The sequence below is a fragment of the Bufo bufo genome, chromosome 2 (genome assembly GCF_905171765.1).
Source record: "Bufo bufo chromosome 2, aBufBuf1.1, whole genome shotgun sequence".
NCBI classification, from domain to species: Eukaryota; Metazoa; Chordata; class Amphibia; order Anura; family Bufonidae; genus Bufo; species Bufo bufo.
The window spans coordinates 448,696,002-448,711,460 of record NC_053390.1 but is presented as its reverse complement, the minus strand read 5'-3'; the positions used below and the strand labels follow the sequence as shown (position 1 = coordinate 448,711,460).

Genomic DNA, 15,459 nt, shown 5'->3' with positions numbered 1-15,459 from the left:
AAAATCTGCACCGACTGGGGAATGCTCTGCGGACTCAGGTGAATTGCCCACCATACATTACTATATCCATATGCGTTTGTGGCTACATAAAATTGCCCACGTTGACATGGGTAAAACATGGAGCAGGAGTCAATCTGTCAGAAAGCAAACTATCATATAAAAGTAGGCTGGAGCCAACAATTTTTGGTGGGCATATATCATGTTTATGGGGACTTTGTGACTGTCCTCCAGTGGCCGGTTTCCAGGTTCAGACATGTTGGGCTTCAAGGTGTCTACTCTAGCAGTAGATTTTCCCTTTTCCTCTCTGAAGTAAAGCACGCACGCTTGGACGATATATATGCTTATGGTTTAGCGGGGAGCTGAAGTATGGGAGACTTTAGTGTAGGATTTATATCTAAGTGTGAATGCGCCCACCAGTTAATTTCTAGATGTGACTAACGTGCATGTTCTTTTACAGGAAACTTTTTGTTGGTGGCCTTGATTGGAGTACAACGCAGGGTAAGTTGATGCCAAATGAACACTGGGGGTTGTTCTCGCACTGCAGACATTTCTTTCCTTCCCTTTTTTTAGTATTCATAGGAAATGGGGAAAGGAGGGTAGGGTATGTTAAACTTTACAGTCTAATGTCTAGATCTTTTACCCCCTCTGTGCAAATGACCTTGTAAATGCTTAGAGATTTGATCTCTAGGATATGCCACCAATGTCAGATAGGTGTTTGTCCCACCTCTGGGACCCGCACCTATCTTCAGCAGTAGCTGAAGTCAGAGTCCCTTCCTCTTCCCTAAGAGCTGACTTATTGGCCTCATAGAGAAGACACCATTCATCCCTACATCTAAATTCATAGAAGTATATTGCAATGTCTCTCTGTAGACAGTGAAAAAGGAAATTGTTGAGGCATTATATACCATATGTTTTTCTGGAATTATGTCGGGGACCATTTTATATGTTGGGAGGAAGGGGTTAGGGATGAGCCAGGTGCTTCATAAGCTACTACCCTCCCACAGAAAGGGAAGAAAGTCACCCAGGTAAATGAGCGTTTGTGCTTCTCTTTGAGGCTTTGATGTGGTTTATGTATTTACTGAGCTGTAAATGTCAGTGTTTGTCCTTAGTGAGGTATGTATTCTTTCTCCTTTAACATAAGACCACAAACTACAACCTGGTAGGGTTGATCATGCTGGTTTTAAATAATATCTTTTGTTTTTAGCTTGCACTGCTGTGAAGTATTAATTAATGTTAGATTTATGTAAATTAGTTGGAGTGCGAGGGGCTGGCTGTAGCATTAGGAGCACCGCTACAGCTACACCTTGGTGCTCAGTAGAATCCCCCTTCCCATTTGATTGACAGGGCAAGAAGAGCTGTCTTCTGTGCTGTGGCTCGCAACCTCGGCCCCTGCACTCTAGATCTGTGCCAACAATGTCATTGCACCTGGAAGTGTTCCTCCTCTGTCTCTGATGGTGGAATGATGTTGGCATGCAGCAGATCTAGAGTGCAGGAGCAGAGTTTGTGAGCTGTAGGTGCCAGGACACAGGGCAAGATGAGATGTTTTTCCCTGTCATTCATATGATATGAGAGAATGTACCAAGCACATGGACGTGGCTGTGGTGCTCCTAGTGCTACAGCCAGCCCCTCCATGCTCCAACTATCTAACATAAATGTAAAAGTAATGATATCTCCACAGCCGTACAAGCTAAAAACAAGAGATATCGTTTTAATCAGCATGAAGAACCCTACCGGGGATCATACATGGTTTAATAAGGTTGATCATACTGACAGATACTCTTTAAACTACAGTTAAGTGATGACCAGGAACACTAAAAATGCCTGTTATTTCTGTCCACAGTCACCTCATTTACGTGGACACACATAAAATACTGCCATCCCACAATAATACATTGTGTCACCATGACCTGCTCCTTTGTAACTTAATCCCATAGATTGTTCACAGTCCTGTTCCAGCATATTTTTTGACTTCTCTGTTCTGAGCAGTTGCTTTTTTTTATATAATTTTCTCAAAATACGTAAAAATTGCTAATGGTCAGTAAACGTGAAGCTAGAGAAATAGCCAAAGTTGTGTAATTCTAGTGTATTTAGTTCCAAAAGGAATGATTTGTTGTGGCCATGTTTTGCAGATTGGCAACAGGGAATCCAGCCATGTTATTTGTCACTTTTGTATCTTAGTAAATTATCACTTGAACACGCCGACAGTGGTAATTTCTCACCTTGCAGCAGTGCCCTGGCCACCTGCTGTGCTGGGAACTGTAGCACAGCTCCTTCAATCTGAGGGGTCGTGGGGGTTTCAGGAGACTGACATCCATGTATGATGAAGTGATCACTTTATCAAATAGGAATAACCCTTTAAAGGGAACCTGTCACCGGGATTTTGTGTATAGAGCTGAGGACATGGGTTGCTAGATTGCCGCTAGCACATCCGCAATACCCAGTCCCCATAGCTCTGTGTGCTTTTATTGTGTAAAAAAAACCTATATTATACATATGCAAATTAACCTGAGATGTGTCCTGTATGTGAGATGAGTCGGGGACAGGACTCATCTCAGGTTAATTTGCATATGTATCAAATCTGGTTTTTACACAATAAAAGCACACAGAGCTATGGGGACTGGGTATTGCGTATGTGCTAGTGGCCATCTAGCAACCCATGTCCTCAGCTCTATACACAAAATCCAGGTGACCGGTTCCCTTTAAAGGGGTTATGTCATGATTGTTGTAAAAAATAGAAATCAGACATCATATAGATATGACTTTTTGTTCTAACAAAGCTAGAAGCCCTGTGCCTCACATGGATCTAGAGATCTCCCCATTCATTCCTCCAATTGATCTGCTATTGGATCTGATTTCTTTTAGGCTGTCATCTTTCTCTGTATCACAGCTTGGGTGGGGGTGTCCTTTCTGCTGCAGCTATCTCACTATAAGGGTCCAGTCACACATCCGTAAAGATAATACAAACGGATCCGTTCTGAACGGATGCAGTCGGTTGTATTATCTGAACGGATCCGCAAAAAACACGAGTGTGAAAGTAGCCTAAGGATATATTCTAAAATCTATCAGACTGTTGGCACTAAAAATGACAGGTTGTGAAAAGGTAGCCATTCATGTTTAAAGTGTAACTGCCGTTTCCTTTTTTACACACTAATGGTATAGTACACCCTGCTCTATAAATGCTTTTGTGCTTTATAATTTTAATCTTTTTCAGTTTGACCTCATAACACCTAAAAATGTGTGCTACTTTCCTTTTCTGCAGCCTCTTCTCACAGTTTTCATGTGCAGGCCGTCTTCTCTGTATTATAAACAAGAGAACTGGGAGGAGCACAGCCCTGAGTGCCTGGTATCTGGCAGAAAGTGGAGGGGGGGGGGGGCTGCTATCTCCTGAATGGTAGCAGCTAGAAACATGCAACTGGTCTTGTTTGAAAGCTGACATTCCAGGCTTTCCTGCTAAAGTCCAAGCAACAGAGGAGAAATCACTGTTAGACATAGAGTTGGGAATAATCGCGGATAAAACCTGCTTTCACTTTTACTTTCACTTTCAGCTGCATTCACTTCATCCCGATTTCTTTCAGTTATATCTTCCCTTGTACTGAACATATTGCTGTCATTCTGGTATTGTCTGAAAACCTGGAATGTCCGCTTTCAAACCAATACAAACCCATAACTCTAGCTGGTACCAAACCAGGCATATGAGCAGCTAAAGCAGTCTGGAGGAGAATGAGCGAGCAGCTGCATAGCTGACAGGAGGAGAGAAGGATAGTAAAAAAAAAAAAAAAAAAAAAGGTATTTTTACCACACAACGAACACCGTAAAAAAAATTCCACAAAATAATGTAAAAATTGCTGCTTTTTTAAATATTTTTTCCCTAAAAAAAAAAAAAGATACACTATATATACCCCAAAATGGTTCCTAAAAAAACTTTTAATGTGACTATTAAGAGGCTAAAACAAATGCTTACTGATTGCATGTAATTGCAGGGCTTGTCTCTGGTTAGCTGTATGTGAGAGTATACACACTGCTCTGGGGTAGTGGGGGAGGTAATCTGCATTCTGATTAGTCCTGCTAGTTCATGTAAGGAGAGCAAGGGGTTATGGGAAGTGAGGGAAATACAGGATGGCCTCAAGGACATGGCAAACATCACCACAGGAAGTGCAGCAGATGCCATCTTAGGAAGATGCTGAAATACAAGCACAGAGAAACAGGGTTGCTAATGGCTGAATACAGACATCAGAAAGGTAAAAGTAACTGAAAAATAAAGCTTCATGAATATCTTCCCTTCAGCATCACATATGTTAGGAATTTCATTTTTGGTAGTGAAATGGCAGTTTCACTTTAAGGAACATGGCGGCAGATAGCAACAATTTTAGTACTATGTGAAGGGCTCCTTTGTAAACATCATACCTATTATACATGCTTGTAATTTCCACAGAAACCCTGCGCAGTTACTTCTCCCAGTATGGAGAAGTCGTCGACTGTGTGATAATGAAAGACAAAACAACGAATCAGTCAAGGGGATTTGGATTTGTAAAGTTCAAAGATCCGAACTGTGTTGGCACAGTCTTGGCCAGTAGACCGCACACACTGGACGGCAGGAATGTAAGTATACCTCTAATGGAATGTAGCTAGATTACACACTCCATAATTGTCACTGTGCATATCTTGGTTTTCTGGTGTTATTCTGAACCTTGGAGTGGCTAGTTCTCAGATCTGCAATAAATCAGAATCCCAAGACAAACTATGCAGACAATGCTAACTATCGTGCGCACACATTTACAACAAAGTCCTTGTTCATTTAGAGGTCTTCTACTAAATGAGTACAGATTTCAGACCTGTCCTCTTTTCTCAGTCTATCAGATAAAATGAACAAACCAAGACCAGTTTCATTTCATCTGACAGAAATATACAAGGTCTCAAACAGTTAAGACAAATAACAAGGATACAGTTTAACTATTCAAATACAAACATTGCCAAATAGTCTTCACTCAGAGGTAAGAATAATTATACACTACCCAATGGATTCCGAATGATCAGAGACAAAATCATATTTGCACTTCAAGATGGAAGTCCATTAGTTGGAATGTGTTACATGTAGTGTTGAGCGAACTTGTGTTTTAAAGTTCAGCGTACAAGGTTAGGATTATCTAAGAATTTCATTATGGATTCCGCTACCACAGACATAAGTTAAATGATATGCGCAATCCATACCGGAATTCTTAGATAACCCAAACCTTGTACGCCAAACTTGAAATCACAAGTTCTCTCATCCCTAGTTACTTGTCATTAGGCTTCATTCACATGTCCGCAAAATGGGTCCGCATCCGTTCTGCAATTTTGCGGAACGGGTGCGGACCCATTCATTCTCTATGGGGACGGAATGGATGCGGACAGCACACAGTGTGCTATCCGCATTTGCGGTGCGCGGCCCCGCTCTTTAGGTCCGCAACGCCACAAAAAGATAGAGCATGTCCTATTCTTGTCCGCAGCTTGCGGACAAGAATAGGCATTTCTATGGGGGTGCCGGGCTAGTGTGTTGCGGACCCGCAATTTGCCGGTCCGCAACACACCACGGACGTGTGAATGCAGCCTAATTGTAATGGTCAGGAAATGATGATCAGGGAGCACAGCACAGTGCAGCACAGTTATTTGAATTTTATCTTTTTAACAGTATATTTAATTTAGCAAAATAACATCACTGCTTCACCAATGCTCTACAAGACCTGGTTTTCATGTAGTCCTAAAGTCCATGTAGTCCTAAAGTTGTGGGGGGGGTTTTCTGGGAATAATAAACTTCTGATGACCCATAGCCTGAATTGCCTATTGGAAGATTTATACTTTTCTGCTCCCCACAACTCTGGTCCCCGGCTTGTTCTTTACCCACCAGGGTATGTACATGTCAGCAGTGGCATGTCGCTTGGGGACACGTTATGCCCAAAGCAAATCATTGGTTGAAGTGGCGCCAGTGACTATGTCCATACCACGGCCAGAAGAAAACAGGTGGGCGACCAGAAGATGAATTAAAGCTATCGTGCAGAACCAGAGATGCGGGGAGCAGCTAAGTAAGAATCTTTCAATATACCTGCGATGCAGGCTAGAGGCCATCAGTAAATGACTGGCTATTCCTGGAAAACCCCTTTAACAATTTTTACAAGTACATCCCCAGATATGATGGAATAAATATACTGCATATTTTGTCACAAACTCGCTGTGGATTTCACCTCATGGAGATTTATCAAAACTTGTGTGAAGGAGAACTGACAATAAGATTTCACCTTTCATTTTCCAAAGGTGTTTGGAAAAATGAGAGGTGAAATATGATTGGATGCTGTGGGCAACCAAGCCAGTTTCCTTTACACCAAGTTTGATAAATCTCCCCCCAGGATGAGTGTTAAAAAAAAAATCTGCAGAAATTGGTGTCGTGGATCTAGAAACCACAGCACGTAGATGAGATTTTTCAAAATGTCCTCCATTTTGCTGCCACTCGAATATCTTGCTAATGGTCCACCCAGAAATTTGCTGTGTATCCACTGTGTGTGAACATACCCTTTGGGGTTGTAAGTCTGCAGATTTGCTAAAGTATTTACTAAACTTTTGTAGCGTACAAAGTTGCAAATTAGGGAGGGGACCAGCCAAGGCCTACCAAATTTACGCTGACTTAAATTATAGTTCAAACCTATGGCAGATGTAAATTCCTGGCGCACAGTCTACTGGAATAGGCCTGTTCCTCCTAATAAATTTGTAGCATATTCCTCCATCAGTCTTTTCCTGACTGCGATATGACTGTGCATAAATCTGCCCTTATACTCCTGCTGTGTACAGCATTTCATTGGTTTCCTTGCTGAACTCCCACCTCTGATCAGCATTTATTTAAAGTTACAGATAGGCGATTCCCCTGTTTGCCAATTTTAGATTTTACTTGGGGTCTGTCACTAAACGCATTATATTGCTTCTGTTGATATACTGGTGCTTGAAGGTACTTATTCACTGGACTGTCCTGTTTCTAGATTGATCCAAAGCCTTGCACACCCCGAGGCATGCAGCCTGAAAGGACCAGGCCAAGAGAAGGATGGGTAAGGCTGTGACATATGAACTATCCAAATATAGAGGGGATCTGTATGCGTAATACAAACACGGGGCCCGATTTGGTTCTGACACAGAATGTCTCGTTTGTTTGCACAGCAGCCGAAGAGTCCTAGAACTGAAAGCAATAAATCTAACAAGGTCTTTGTGGGTGGAATTCCACATAACTGTGCGGAAGCTGAGCTGAGAGAATACTTCAAGCGTTTTGGAGTGGTAAGTCCAGCAGGCCTTCAGCTTAGGGTCTATTCACACGTCCGTAGTGCATTGCGGACAAGAATAGGACATGTTCTAGTTTTTTTCCAGAGCCGTGGACCGGAAGATCGGCGGCGCGCTCCGGAAATGTTTGCATCCATTCTGTCCTCGTAGAGAATGAATGGGTCCGCACAATTGCGTACGTGTGAATAGAGCCTTAGTGTATAATGAATAGGAGTGAGCCAAGCTCCCTTTGGTACCTGCACTTTCTGTAGTAAAGGGTTGTGTCTGGTTTACAGGTGACCGAAGTCGTGATGATTTATGATGCAGAGAAGCAGAGGCCGAGAGGTAAATAAAAGCTGATCCATCTTTTTCCAATCTGTCGTGCTTCTCATTTAGATGGCAAACAGTTTTCCAAGTGACCGAGCTTCACACATTACCTGTATTCACTTCTCAGGGGTTTACTGCTTGCTCCATACTGCATTGAAGATGTTTTAGTATCGTGTGCAAACTGACAGCCTTTGTAAATCGAGTCTGAATCTCCTCAAATTGTTCCCCCTCCAAAAAAATAAGTCTCGGCAGCCAGCCTTATTGTGCTGCATGTTGGGTCATTTGCAAGCTGTGACGTTTGCACTTTACATGAACTGTATTTCTTTCAAACTGCCATCCTTACTTTTTCTTTGTTACACATGTATGGTCCTTCTGAAGTAATGCCAGTGCACCAATCAGAATCCTGGGTGTTCTGTATTGTGTGCCGGTGCATTGTGTCCTGTTGTCCAGTTCAGTGTCCCTCTCCAGAGCCCAGGTCACGTGCTGGTGCTGGCCACAGAACATCCATTGCCTGCTTCATACATACCGTCAAAATTGTTTGCCATCTGAGTGTGCTCCTATCCATCTCACCATTAAGACATATACTGTAGTGTTCCTTTCCATTTTAAGCTAAGGTATATTTTTAGTTTTTTTCCATTCTTATCCATTTTAAGTTACAGTAAAGTATTGTTAAGTTGTTTTGTTGTTTGACTGTGATTAATGTTATCTCTAGCTTTCTTTTCTCTAGGTGTTTAAGCTCTATCACTCAGGTACAGGCCAGTTTAGTTAGATAAGCCATGGGTGATACACAGTATGTTTGAGGTGTAAACAAAGTGTCATTACTTATTTGTATGTTTAGATATTTGGTAATAGACATTAGTTTGGTCACGTTATGTTTAAGGACCCTATAAACATCCAGCTCTGCTAGAACCTGGCAGATAGGCTGGTTTAACACTGCCTTTTGGTATAGAATGCTTGCAGCGTTATTTTTGTAGCAGATTCTCAGCATATATGCAGGGTTTTGTCTGGATCACTGTCAGACCCCATTACAGTTAATGGGACCAGAACAGCCTGCCGCATCTGTAAATGCTAATGTGAAATTGGCTTAATGTGTTTCGGGTGCTCCCAGCTTTCCCTTGGCAGATGTCTGGGGAAAAAGATCAGAAATGCTGAAGTTCAATGCCTGATTTTTTATTTTTTTTTTCCATGGAAGGTAACATTTAAAACACATACGCTTTCTTTTTAAAAAAATAAATAAAAAATTCCCCCACATCTTCCCCAAGATGATAAAGGAAATACCCGCTCAGATTACATAAGAAAAAAAAATATTTGAGTGGTGGTGATATTTTTTGTACTCTTATCACAGGCCCTTTTGCAACAATAGCAATGTGCTTTTATCTCTGGAGTCCTATTCTCTTTTCCTAATACGTTCAAGAGGTCTAAGCGTCCTTAACTTTTCAAAAACTTTCAATATATCATAGAGACCTATCAAATGTTTTGTTCGGTGGGGGTCTGAGCGCTTTTTAAAAAGTTAATGACTCTTTAAATGTTCCGGTCAGTTTTAGGCCTACTTCACATGATTTGGGCTGATGGCAGCCAAAACTACCAGTTTCATAGGTCCCTAGTGATGAGAATTGCAACATTTTATATGGGCGCAGAAATAACCTTGGTTTGAATTTTCTCCAGGAGATAGGCCACTGTCAGAGGACTCTTGACAGTGGCTCTCTCCCTGTTGAGCATAGTTGGTCTCTGGTGAGTGTTGATGGAAGGACTACTGATGGTGATTGACACTTCGTTTACACTCCACTCGTTTGGAAAATGAAAACCTTGAATTCTTAGACTTTACAGTGTCTTGCTCGTGCTGCTGACGGCAGGAATTGTTCTGCTGGATCTCAGCTTGGCCTGTATCTTTGTGTATTCATATAGCTTTCTCTCCAGTTTAGACTCTGGGCTTTTTCAACAATGTTGGAAAAGCTTTGGTAGTCCTTAGCTGTTATAGATATTGTATCTCTGTTTAACGCTTTAGAAAAATATATGGCTGCTGTCAGCACTAGCTGCAAAGCAAAATGCCCCCGAGAAGAAAGCAGCAGGACTGCAAGCAACTTCACAGCGCATGCACCTTTCTCAGCACAGTGCAAATAAGTAGAAAGGTGATCACAACTAAAAGGATGTTGGACGCATTGGTATTTCTCAATAAAAATTAAAAAAACATTAGTAACCATTAAAAACCACTAGTTTTCTGTCTCCTGTCCAGATGTTTGTCCAGCCTTGGCTCTAATAAGCCATTAGTGATGTTTGGGTTAACTAAAGGGGTTCTGCAGTTTTTTTTTAAACTGATGATCTATCCTCTTGATAGATCATCAGCATCTGATCGACGGGGGTCCAACACCCGGGACCCCTGCCTGTCAGCTGTTTGAGAAGGCAGTGGTGCTGGCTGTAGTGTCGCGGCCTTTTCGCTGTTTACCGCAGGCCCAGTGACGTCATGAGTATTATCACTGGCCTGGGCGCGGCTAAGCTCCATTCAAGTAAACAGAGCTTAGCCCCACCCAGGCCAGTGATACTAGTCATGACGTCACTGGGCCTGCGGTAAACAGCGAGAAGGCCGCGGCACTGCCAGCGCCTCTGCCTTCTCAAACAGCCGATCAGCAGGGGTCCCGGGTGTTGGACCCCCGCCAATCAGATGCTGATGATCTATCCAGAGGATAGATCATCAGTTAAAAAAAAATATGCAGAACCCCTTTAAGGTCTAACTGTGGTCAGAATAATAATTTGCACCTCCACAGTTCTCCTATTGTCTTCATGCTCTTGCTGCTGCAGTTGCTAGAACCTGATCCTGCTGCTGAGGTCTTGGGTTTGCTCCTAATACTGTTCATCATCCTGTTTTGTGTCACAACACCCTGCTACCTTGATTCACTCTTCGTCGTTGGCTAGGTTTTGGATTTATAACTTTCGAGGACGAACAATCAGTGGACCAGGCTGTCAACATGCATTTTCACGACATCATGGGCAAAAAAGTGTGTAGTTGTAGTTTTATTTTACCTTAAGACGAAGCCAAGTCTTGGGCAGCAGTCAATGTCCTTGATGAATTATTAATTTTGTAGGTGAGGAGGCGGGGGCAGCAGTGGTAGCTCCGTTGTGAAGACTAGGTGTGACTGTGTGTTATGAAGAATAGAGGGGTTTTGTTAAATTCGGTGACTGGTGGTTCTCATTTTCTTGCTCCCAAGTCACTGAGCCCTCAAGGACATCTCTGCTGCCTAAGGTTCGGTTTGATGCCACTCCTTCAGATGTCATGGGTGTTTCAAATTTTTATGGGAGTAGGGATTATCGCCATAATGATCTGCATTTGGCAATCATGAGACTTCTTGAAGGACTGGTTGCTGTTACTGTTTCATTACTGGGTCACTTACTGTGAATCTTTGGTACAGAAACCATATTCTCAGTAGTTTAACCATTCCGCAGTAAAGTGATCTGTTCATACTGTGTTGTCATGTCTGGGAGGGTATCAAGGGGTTGCCAGTAATGTTGCATAAGTAGAATTAAAAGATTGCAATCATCCACATTTAGTTAATGGTTAGAAAAGTGCTCAGTATTTCCGTGTAGGAGAGAGAACCTTAGCTCAGCTAATGGTGCCACATGGTTGGAGTGTATCTGCCGAAGGGCACTGTATGTATACATCTTTGAGACGCTATCCGCAGAACTGAACCTTGTTAAATGCAAAGTTCCATATTTATAAAACGGGCATAAAAACCTAAGTCTCTGATGTCCAGACTGACTGGCTGGTACGTTTTAATGGTGGACAGCATCATGATAGTTTAGCACACTGGCTGGACCGAGGAGTGAGTAGGAAACTTTTCTAATCCTCGTTCCTTTTATGTCATACTCTTGCTAGGCAGTCTGAACACCGGGATCCAGCAAATGGCAATTATTTAGGACTGAATGGTCTCTTGTATGGAATTGTCAAGTACAAGGGAAATAGGCTAGATCAAATGTAGTGTTAAGATGGTGTCTCATACCCAGTAGTCTATATCTATATTATGTCTATAGCAAAGTACAGTCGATATAGGAGCTGAAATACAATGCTCCAAAAATGAAGCTGGGTGAAGAGCAGGCTAGTGCGATGGATCTTAACAACACAGTATGAAGAATATGCTTCTTATTGACCAAACTGTCCATTTTGTATTACTGCATGTTTTGTTTACTTTTTTGTTAGATATAGTGTAAGATTCTCTTACCACATCCATTCCCTCTGACATTATTTGCGAGTTAATTAAATTGAGATTCTTAAAGCGTTAGCCTGGGGAAGGTAAGTCTTTATCTTCCATTAGCTACTTTTGAAGCAGCCTCTGTAGCAGCGGCCTTGCCCCCTGAGATTGTCAGATGTGAGGGGAGCCCAGACTACTGCTCACACGAAGTACACCACTCTGGTGAACGGCAATACAAAACTGTCCTGACATGGCCCTACAGTCCGGACGAGAGCGTTGCTTTCTTGCTTCTTTTTATTTTTTCAATTTAAAGTATACCTAATTGTTCACTTAAATTTTTTTTCAAAGTGTTAGAAATGAGCTAAAAATCATTTTTGTAATGTAGTTTATTAATTTTATCACAAAAACAAGCCCCTGAAATTCCTGCCTCTACCGTGCATAGAGAATACGTACACTGCAGCCATCTATACAGTGTAAGAATATTTAAATGTGCTGCAATGAGCACGGTCTGGACAGGAGCACATCATCCTCCTCCTTTCTGTGCCCTCTGATGAAAACTGTCATAGAATATGGGTGCAGGATGCCCTGCAGACATTTCAGCGGCGCACGGCGTGGACAGTGCAGAACCTTTGCCAGTACTTACTGCTCACTGCATAGAACATGGGGCAGTGTAGCATGCACTGACAGCTTTCAGAGGGGGGCACATGCAAGAAAAGGGAGACGTGCTTCCATCCTGGCAGCGCATAGAAGTATCCATAGACTGCATACATGGGTGCAGTGTACGGATTCTCTGTGTGCTGTAGTGAATAGCGCTTCAGAAGGCAGCAACTTCACGGGGCCTCTTTTTGTGATTAAAATGAGAAAATCAATAAACTATATTAGAAAAATTATTTTGCCAATTTCTAACATTTTGAAAAATATAAGGGAACCTTTTGGTACAAGTTAAGAACTATATTAAGAATCCCTAGTTGTCCACATAGAGTAAGTAATATGAATATTTATATATATATATCTATATATAGATGCTTTATACTGTACATGTCAAGTTTTTCCGAGACCCATATAGAGTCCTTAATATAACTAAAGTTAAGTATTAGAATGCTAAGCTTATTTAGAAATATAACTCTGGGTGTAGTGGGTGGGGAGTGGGCAGTAACCACTGAGCTATTTTCTGACCAGTTTCTGTCTTTATTTAGGTGGAAGTGAAACGCGCTGAGCCTCGCGATAGTAAAAGCCAATCTCCAGGAGATGCAGCTTCTAACCAGTGGGGAAGTAGAGGAATGCAGAATGCTGCCAATGGATGGACAGGACAGCCTGCTGCCACGTGGCCACAAAGCTACAGCCCCCAAGGTGAGATGGACTCCTGAGTAGAATTGTGGGGATCGGCCTGCTCGAGCTGTGTGTCATGACTCCAGCAGTGCCGCCTCAGACTGCTGAATGTCGCCCTGGACATGTCAGAGATTGTCTGCCATGATACCCAAATAGTGGAGCCTGCAGTCGTCTCTGTCTCTACTAGCACCTTCATTCACACCCCTATTACATAGCAGAGACCGCTTGCTTCGGAACGGTGCAAATACATGTGCATTAATCTACTCCATAGTTCTGGATTTCCAGACTAAGGGTCCATTCACACATCCGTGTGTGTTTTGGGGGTTCCGCAAAACACTGACACCAGCAATGTGCGTTCCAGAGGATGGATAATCAGTTTAAAAAAACTGCTGAACCCCTTTAATAGAAAATGCCTATTCTTGTCCGCAATTGCGGACAAGAATAGGAAATGTTCTATTTTTTTCGGGATCGTAACTGTGGCCCCGGAAGTACGGGTCTGCATTTCCGGATCTGGGCAGCACATCGTGCAGCCCCGTAGAATTGAATGGGTCCGCAATTCCGTTCCACAAAATGTGGAACGGAATTGCGGACGTGTGAATGGAGCCTTAGTCCTTTCCTAAAACTTTTAACTTGTCGTTATGACTTATCTAGTTTTATAGGAGGACATTTACGCTTTAAATTTTTAAACTTGACTTTTTTAAGGCTACTTTCACACTGGTGTTTTGGCTTTCCGTTTGTGAGATCTATTCAGGGCACAAAACGGATCAGTTTTGCCCTAATGCATTCTGAATGGAAAAGGATCCGCTCAGAATGCATCAGTTTGCCTCCGTTCCGTCCCCATTCCGCTTTCGAAGGGGAACACCAAAACGCTGTTTTGGTGTCTGACGAAACTGAGCCAAATGGATCCGTTCTGACACACAATGTAAGGCAATGGGGATGGATCCGTTTTCTATGACACAATCTGGCACAATAGAAAACTGATCCGTCCTCCATTGGCTTTTAATAGTGTTCAAGACAGATCAGTCTTGGCTATGTAACAGATAATACAAACTGATCCGTTCATGACGGATGCATGCGGTTGTATTATTGTAACGGATCCGTCTTGGCTATGTTGACAATAATACAAACTGATCTGTTCTGAACGGATGCAGATGGTTGTATTATCTGAACGGATCAGTCTGTAGATCCATGACAGATCCGCACCAAACGCAAGTGTGAAAGTAGCCTCAATTGGAAGTGTTGATGGAGGTACATTTTACGATGAGATGCTTCTCCATTCTTTTAATATGCATTTGGAGGTACTTTTGTGTACAAATTGTAACCTGAAAAATTGTATCTTAATAGGGTTGACGCTGAAATATGTTATTGAAGGGTATTCTCCTCTTAGACACTTATGGCATGTCCTGACCTTTGGGACCCATATCTGTCTCCTGACCCTGTCCCATCTTACCCAGTCTCTCTGGCTGCCACATCCAGGCTTGCAGAGGTGGCTCATTTCATGGAAACAGCTGAACTTGCTGTGCTACACTGTTTCCATAGCTCCAATAGAATAGTATAGCTTGGTGAGCTAAACCTGGTCACCTTGCAGCACATCATGTGAATATGCCCTAAATGTCTGAGACGAGAATACCCTTTTAAAGAGGACCTGTAATAATTCTGGCGCATCTGTTATGACTCTTTGTTGTCATTTCTTCTAGAAGTTATGAGAGAAACACTAGCAATTTGCAGTGAAGGTCCACATGGGTCTTACTAGTTGGGGGGTGGTGGCTGCACAGTCTGACACTGGCAGTACTGATTGGATAGTGTCAGACTGTGCAGGTACACCCCCCTGGACTGGTAATGCCCATCTGGACCATGATTGGAAACTGCTGGTAATTTCTTCATAACTGCTGTAGAATTATTACATCAGGAATGCGAGTAGTTACTGAAACAGACATGTCAGGAGAGGCGACAGGTCCTCTTTAAATGTCCAATTAACCTCTATTCACATGTGCGAAAACTCTTCACAACCCAAAGAATAGTGGAGGCGGAGGGAGGTTTTATAAAGATGTAGGTCATCTGTTTTTCTGCAATCGGCATCTTGTCAGATCCTTTGCTGACATTTTCCTCTGTGTTTAATAGAAATATGAGCACATTTATTTTTTAATAATGTGAGGATGGTGTAGGATGAACTTTAGAGGTTATCTAATTTAGATTACTTGGAGTACAAGATGCACTTTTTAGCAAGGACAGCAGTGCCAGACTTCCCTGACTGCTTTTTTACTGATCCGGAAGAGCGCTGCGTCTGCACACTTCTCCCTCTTCCTGTCTGACACTGATATTATTAGTCCTAATAGTGTTCTCTTAC

General features: G+C 42.4%; 1 protein-coding gene across 7 annotated transcripts in view; it reads left to right on the top strand.

The window, feature by feature from the left end:
* The window catches only part of DAZAP1 (DAZ associated protein 1), a 42,853-nt gene that overhangs the window by 11,928 nt on the left and 15,466 nt on the right, over window positions 1–15,459 (top strand). For 6 of the 7 annotated variants that reach the window (XM_040417542.1, XM_040417538.1, XM_040417541.1 and 3 more), the window contains exons 2-8: window positions 458–498; window positions 4,433–4,599; window positions 7,005–7,070; window positions 7,180–7,293; window positions 7,572–7,620; window positions 10,513–10,595; window positions 12,980–13,133. In XM_040417542.1, the coding sequence (XP_040273476.1) occupies window positions 458–498; window positions 4,433–4,599; window positions 7,005–7,070; window positions 7,180–7,293; window positions 7,572–7,620; window positions 10,513–10,595; window positions 12,980–13,133 (674 nt within the window). Of the gene's footprint in view, window positions 1–457; window positions 499–4,432; window positions 4,600–7,004; window positions 7,071–7,179; window positions 7,294–7,571; window positions 7,621–10,512; window positions 10,596–12,979; window positions 13,134–15,459 lie in introns of those variants that run through there. The other variant, XM_040417543.1, reaches the window with a different exon arrangement.